Source organism: Lineus longissimus, chromosome 8 (assembly GCF_910592395.1).
Source record: "Lineus longissimus chromosome 8, tnLinLong1.2, whole genome shotgun sequence".
NCBI lineage: Eukaryota > Metazoa > Nemertea > Pilidiophora > Heteronemertea > Lineidae > Lineus > Lineus longissimus.
This window is the reverse complement of record NC_088315.1, coordinates 14,625,097-14,632,336: the sequence shown is the minus strand read 5'-3', so window position 1 is coordinate 14,632,336 and position 7,240 is coordinate 14,625,097. Positions and strand designations below refer to the sequence as shown.

Here is a 7,240-nt window from a genome sequence, read left to right as displayed (position 1 = left end):
GTTACCCGCATCTTACTCTTCACATAAAAATGTGTTAGTGGTCAGAGATCATTTCTCTAAATGGGTTGAATTATTCCCACTAAAGAAGGCTAGAGGCAAGGATGTTGCTCTTGTACTTGTTAGAGAGGTTTTCACTAGATTTGGTCCATGTAAGTACCTCGTATCAGATAATGGTCCTCAATTTGTGAGTAGAACTCTAAAGGCGGTGTGCACAAAGTGGGGAGTTAAACAGATTTATTGCTCTCCATACCACCCTCAAGCAAATTGGGTGGAAAGAGCCAATAGAGATCTCAGAGCTATGTTGCAAGCTGAGGTATTTCAGGCTGGTGGTGATCACAGAACTTGGGATATTCATCTGAGTGAGATTAGATTTGCTATGAATTCTGCTGTGAATCGTGCCACTGGATTCAGTCCAGCTGAACTTTCTCTCTCTGGAGCAATCCAATCACCAATAGTAAATGTTCTGAGTCCACAAACATCTCAAGATGAGGGTAAGGGTAGTAATTTTCATTCATTCATGGTGAAGAAGGAAACTCTGGATAGGGAGAGGGCAGATGCTGCTTTGTGTCAGATGGAGAAAGTTCAAAGTGAGAACAAGATAGCATATGATAAATCTAAATCTCCTGTTACTTTCAAAGTTGGTGATGTTGTTTGGTTAATGACTCACTATATGTCTTCTGCTGAGAAGAATTTCTCGAAGAAGTTGGCTCCTAGATGGAAAGGGCCATATGAGATTGTTGAACAGGTTTCGCCTGTAACATTTAGAGTTAAGAAAGACAAGAATAGACTAGAGACCAGACATGTGTCTCAACTTAAGTTGTGGTATGATTAGATTCTAGTGTAGCCGTGGTTAGATTCTAATTTGTGGTCTGTGGATTATGACTGAACCTGCATATTTCTGTTTATGTATAATTTCGTGTACTAGAAGTACTATAGGATTTACCGCAGGGAGCTTTGTGATGTTATTTCACTGATGGTAGAGTAATATATTGTTTTGTTATAGATTGAGCCTTGCTCAGGTCTTGGGACTGTTGATATAGTACATGGTTTGTACTGGTAGTTGGTCATTTTGCTTTGGGATTCTCTATGTCTCTTCTTGCACTTTCTGGGGGGAGGAGATGTAGTGGTCGATTTATTTGCTCTTGTGTTTTTCTTGTTTAAGGTGCTAGCTGCGCAAGCGCGGAGCCATGTTTTGGGTTGTTATTATTGTTATCGGCGTGTCAAGTTCACAATTTATACTGAGTATCAATAAATGAATAAAGCAGAGATTCGTCATCGTGTTCGTTGGTTTGGAATGGTGTGGAAGGGAACACACTACAACCATTACACAAATATGAACCAACTCATATGGCAAAGAATGAAAGGATATTGTCAAGAGACTATGCCCAAACAATCCCGTATTCCTGAATTATCCCCCTGCCCCTGTCGAGTATTTCATTCATTACATTGGGTAGACCTACTTGGTGTTATGATGATTTAAGTCGTAATAACTACGCATCAAGTAATATAAAAGCAGTTATTATAAAAGCAGTGTTAAGAATAGCCCAGTGCACATGGCGTATGTGCAGCAGTGTATTACCGGTTATACAATGCTGCGACATGTGTGTGTAATTTATGACCAGTGCTGTACATGTTGACTGCATGTTGTGCAAGTGGAGACGTTTTCCAGGACATGGCATATGCAGGTCTCGGAAGTGTCCCCGAAGAACCAAGTCTTATCAGTAATTTGTTGAGTCAAGATTGATGTTGTTGCTGAAACCTGGACCACAACATGGAAGTTCAAAGCGCAAGGTGTCATCAAGCCTGGAAGGGTTTGTGTTCGAAAAAAGGTAATGTAAGATTGCAGTAATCTCCAGGTATAACGTTTAATCCAATGTACAGTGTTTGACATGGCCACATTGTATCATCATATGGCCTGGATACTATCATAGGCCTTGTATCCAGGCAAGAAGTTAGTCTTAAAACTTAGGATGATAAAAGAAAACAATACTTCAAAGAGGCTTATGATGAAAGACGCCCGGACGCCCGGACGCCCGACACCCGACACCCGACACCCACCAACGCCCGGTCTGCAGATTATACCCTTGCAAATGTTATATTCAATCCACGATTGCAGGTCACGTAATATAAATAATCGCACGTGGTCAACACTTCGCATTTCAATACCACATACGACTCTGGATTTTACCGGGAATTTCTTGTGGGAATTCGACAGGTTACATGCATTTGATACTTTGACAAGTCTGATGCACCGGCAATATCTTTGCCTCTTGGTTATCCAATGTTTATCACTAAGGGACCGTACTTCCGTACTTTTTTAAAGTACGTACCCACAGCCCCCCCCCATGCAAATGATTGTAAAAATGTACAGTGTGCTAAAAATGTTCCCCCTTCAATGTAATTGAGGGGGGACATCCGTCTCAGATGTATGCGTATGTAAACTCACGGTCAACATATTGACCCCCAATGGCCAGCTCCTACCTATAGTCCCCCAACCAGTCCAGCAACCACCCACATGCATTTTTGTTGACATTCAAACTGCGCACGTGTGTTGTTTACAATTTCATTTCCCGCGAAATCTCAACGATCAGGTGTTCTGCAATCGCGGATTGAAAAGAAAATTCACCAAAATAGAGATGTGATGAAATGTTTTTTTCACAAACATCAAAAAGTTTAAGAAACGTGTAAAAATAACACCCAAACTTGATGCTTTACTAATTACTAAAATATGTTGTATATTTTAAGCGACCTTACGATTTTAGAAAGTGAAAGTATTTCATTACATCTCTATTTGGGGTTTGATCTGTTACCATTTCATTTTGGTGAAGGTAGGCTGCAGACCTCGGCTTGGTGGGGCCGGGCGTGGGCGTCGGGGGTGATCGGGCGTCTTTCATCACAAACCCTTCAAAGAAGTTTTCATTTATCGTCTTAACTGCCGTTACTCCAGAAAAAGGTTTTCGTATCGAGTGTGTAAAAAACACAGTGCATGCGCGCTTAAACCATAACATGAATTGCTTTTTAAAGCTGAACTGCATGCACAAAACCAGAGCACCCACTGCGGCAATAGTAAGAAATTCAAACGACCGAAAGGCCGAATACATGGAGGTTCAGAGATTACATCCTCGCGAAAACATGTCATTGCATGTTACATGTGAAAACCGCTGACAACAACAGCGCCATTTTGTGAAAAATGGCGCATTTTTTAACATCTTCAAAATTGCCCTGAAGAAAAAAGAGCATTAAGATTAATTTTCTTATCTATCTGAAATTACAAAAGAATACTATTAATCAACAATGGAATAACCCAATTGAGAAGTTTGATGTAATTTGTGCTTTTATCTAATCTTAATCGGTCACCTCCTCACATATTGCTGCCAGGGGTAAATACCTGGGTAAAGACCGACTCTCTGGTGAGAAGACAATAATACTGATGGCGGAAGATGCTGGCTTTGCGATTTTCTCGTCAATAATGTCCAAATATGACTTTATTTCTTAGTTGATTTCGAATTTGATGCATATAAACACTGTACAGCTGCGTGAAGACTAATTTGGTTGATTCTGTAGATAGATGTTCATTTTTTATAACATTTATTTCCACATAATAGTAGCGTTTTTTCCGGGTTCTTTCATATGCAAATATACATTTCCACGTGGTTTCATCTACGCGGTATTGCTGATATCAGTGTATCGACGTATATATGCCGTAAATCCGATTGTCTTAGCCAATAAACGTCGATGGTTCAATCGACTAGCGCGAAGTGAAATTCAACCATGCCACGCAATGTAGGCCTACATGGTATTGCACTTCCACCTAAAGATGGGTCTTTGCTTGTAAACAAGGATATCGTCGAAACTGGCAGATGTTGGTCCTTGGGTTCTTCGTCCTCTTCTTCAAAACGTTCATAGATGTTCCATCTAAAGAAATATGTCAACTTTGTTTGACTTCCAATGTTAGTCAAGAGCTAACTTGGGATTTTTAGTATATACTACATTTGAGTAAATACTCGATTGTTCTACCAGTAGAATACTTTCAAGTTAAAGCTTTTGATTTTACATTTTGTTACTGATAGCATTAAATACTACAACTTTCAATTAAAAAAGTATTATTTACTAGTTTTGGGCAATTATCACCCATCGCAGTAGATACATCAAATTCCAAGACTAGTGAAAAGTATTTACCAGTTTTTATGCATATCTAGATCTGGTGTGGATGATTCATTTTTGATATCATCCAATGTCCGATAAAAATATTTGTCATTTATTCCCCCGACATTCCATCCAAGGACATTTCAAACTTTTAAAGTGGGAACAGTCGTACATTTAGTTGTTTTCGGCCATCGTCGAATTGATATCGAAGGAGTCAAGTTTCGAAGAACGATAAGGCAAGGTTCAGCAACAGGCGGGTGATTGGCTCTCCTTATTCTGACGTCACCACAGTTGCTTACTTGCATCTTCAGAATGATGACGCAAAACACCACAAATTATAAGGTTCGTTTCGAAGCTCTGTTTGGTTAACGAAATTTGAACATATCTGACCCATACTTTGGTGTATTTTTTTTCAGGCCGCCAGACCGAGGCAGAGACGTTTGAAATGTCTCCCATTGAGCCCGACGGGGAGCTGATTCAGAACCCGACCCTTTCCGAGAACTGCAATCGGTACGACATGCCATTAAATGATGGGACATTTCGTAAATGGTATGATATACTCAAAGCAGATGACATCTCGCAATACCAGCACGTGATGGCTGCCGCAGAAGATGAGATGAAAACGAGGCTTGTCAATGGCCGTTTTGTTTACGGCCAAAGTCATCTAAAACAAAGCGAATCCCGCGTGAAGATCACTCTCTTTTGTCGGCCGATAATCATCGCCTCTTCATTCTGCTCTCAGAAGTGTTTTCTTCAGCTACTAAAAGATGGCGCTGATGTATCTCAACATGACATTAATGATAATAACTGCATTCATAGTTTAGTGATCGCAAATTCTTTTAGGCGAGAAATGGAGGAGTCTTACATGCGAATGTTTGAATGTATCCAAGATATCTGCGATGTGACGACATTGCAGTCAGTTCTGATGAGTGAGAATAGTGATCACATGCGGCCGCTAGAGCTCGCAACTAGGCTTGGAACATACGGGCTCTTTAGGGCGTTCCTGGAAACAACTGGTGTCTATAAAAAAGAAGTTGCGAGCATTGGTATCCATAGTCGTGTCAAGTACAACCTGCTGGAGTATGAGCAACTGAAACCGGGCAACATGAAGAGGTGGCTGCGGTCGCCTCTGAGACTCCTGTGCTTCATGGAAAAAGACCACCTTAACAGCTTCCTGACCAATGGCATCCACAAAATGCCCTGCATCCTTCACTGGATGAACACAAAAGAGAAAAACAACAGAATCTACGTCATTATCTGGATGATTCTTCGCTCCATCTATATAATCCTTCTCACGACAATGGACATGTCGTCACTGAAGCCAAACTTTCAGCGTCAGTCGTGTGACCAGATGAACAGAAGCGACGCAACACTTGTCCATTGGGCATGCCGCAAGTCGGAAACCGATGAAGATGGCGTTATGTCCGGTGACCGTGGAGTGCTGATGATTGGTATTGCCACCATTTCAGCAATCTTATTCTCAGTCTTGATAATCGTTGGTGATGTAATGGAGTTCGTACGGACTTGGGTTGAAAAGGAGAGACGCCTGTTGTGGAACATGGGTACTCAAAGCACATTTGTGGCTCACACAAACTTCTACCGCGTATGCCAGCTCGGAATGGCATTAATCTGCAGTTTTGGCGCAATGGTTGCTTTTGCACTGGGAAATATCGACAGTAAACCAACCATGTTCATGAAAACACTCAATCTTCCACTGATTCTTCTCAGTGTGCTGTATGTCTTGGAACCAATCCCAGTCTTCGGGATATTTGCATCTACTCTTCAACGCATGGTCGCCGCAACTGTAAAATTCAGTTTGCTTTATGGTTTTATTGAGTTTGTGTTCACATTTTACATTCTGACATTGACAGACTTGGTCAAAACGACATCTATTAGCAAGGGAATGTACTATATGTTTCTGAGCAGTTTGAACATCGTCGACTTTGGACCGAATCCTGAGCCGTATGTTAAATTTGTTCATGTTCTTCACAATATGGTGGCGAATATATTCCTGGTGAATTACCTAATAGCCGTAATGACTAACTTGGCCTCGGAGCCAGCTGAAGTGACTGACATCGTGCAGTCTATTCGCAAGCTAGATATATCCTACTTGGTTGAGGAAAGAACCATCACGTGGTTTAGAAATCTCACCCACCGCTGCAAGAAGATGGGTGAACAGGATTTTACAGTTCTTGTGGTGTAGAATATAACCGTTAAAAATTGACTCCAATGCCTTATTCACAGACTTGCCCAAAATCTACTAACGGACAATTTAGCGGTCAATGCGAACGCTGTACATTCATAGCTCCTTAATTGTAGGTTTTTTCATCACTATTTCAAATTAAAGAAGGACCAGAAAACGAATATCAAATACAAATTCAAATAAACTTTCTTGACCCCATTATATGCAGTGTAGGTGCAAGACAAATACAGTATAATAAACATGATGTAAGCAAGTATTATATCTTTTATTTCGTACTTGAGTACAAATTGTATGTTCAAGTGCGATCAAATAAATATAAATGGGTGCTGAGAGAGAAGAAAAACAGAAATCTATATATTTACAACATAAAGGAAGGGGAACAATACTAAGCTAAACACCAATGAATTAACTAGTAACTTTATCAATGATATCAATCCTCGATAATTTTTGAGAAACAAATAAATCGAAGACTTCTCTGCACGATTTATGCAAATTACATTAAGGTGTGGTCACTTCGAGGATGACAAAATCATTTTAATGAGTAAAAGTGCATGACCTGGTCTGTCTTAAAGTGTTCTGTCACACATTGTGCAATACTGCAGTCGCAGCGATGAACATTGCTGTGTCAAGCTTCACTCTTGTACCCTGTTTCAAGTACGGACATTTTTGTCTCCATATACAAAACATTCTTTGAACAACATATCGTGTTCTCTTGCGGGATAGTTGTATCGGTTTTGTGCACGGCTGGAAAATGTGAGGCAAGCGTAGCCTTTATCTCCAGGTAGACCATCTAATTGGCGTTCTTCAAGCTGGAAACAATCCGACTGTTATCAAAAATACGTGAATCATGAGTTGATCCCAGCCATCGATTGACAATGTTTATGAATTTCT

General features: G+C 40.4%; 1 protein-coding gene across 1 annotated transcript; it reads left to right on the top strand.

Annotated features, from left to right (window-relative positions):
* Positions 1 to 1,663: 1,663 nt before the first annotated feature.
* Positions 1,664 to 6,552, top strand: LOC135492440 (uncharacterized). Its single transcript, XM_064778928.1, has 2 exons — positions 1,664 to 1,829; positions 4,563 to 6,552. Exons 1-2 carry the CDS (start codon positions 1,772 to 1,774, stop codon positions 6,347 to 6,349), a joined length of 1,845 nt encoding a protein of 614 aa, XP_064634998.1. The 5' UTR covers positions 1,664 to 1,771; the 3' UTR covers positions 6,350 to 6,552.
* Positions 6,553 to 7,240: the final 688 nt, after the last annotated feature.

Bases quoted from the DNA above. Each gene is read 5' to 3' on its own strand.
- LOC135492440 (XM_064778928.1), top strand. From the start codon at position 1,772: ATGGAAGTTCAAAGCGCAAGGTGTCATCAAGCCTGGAAGGGTTTGTGT. The intron at 1,830-4,562 runs GTAATGTAAGAT...ATTTTTTTTCAG, and splicing joins GGGTTTGTGTTCGAAAAAAG to GCCGCCAGACCGAGGCAGAG.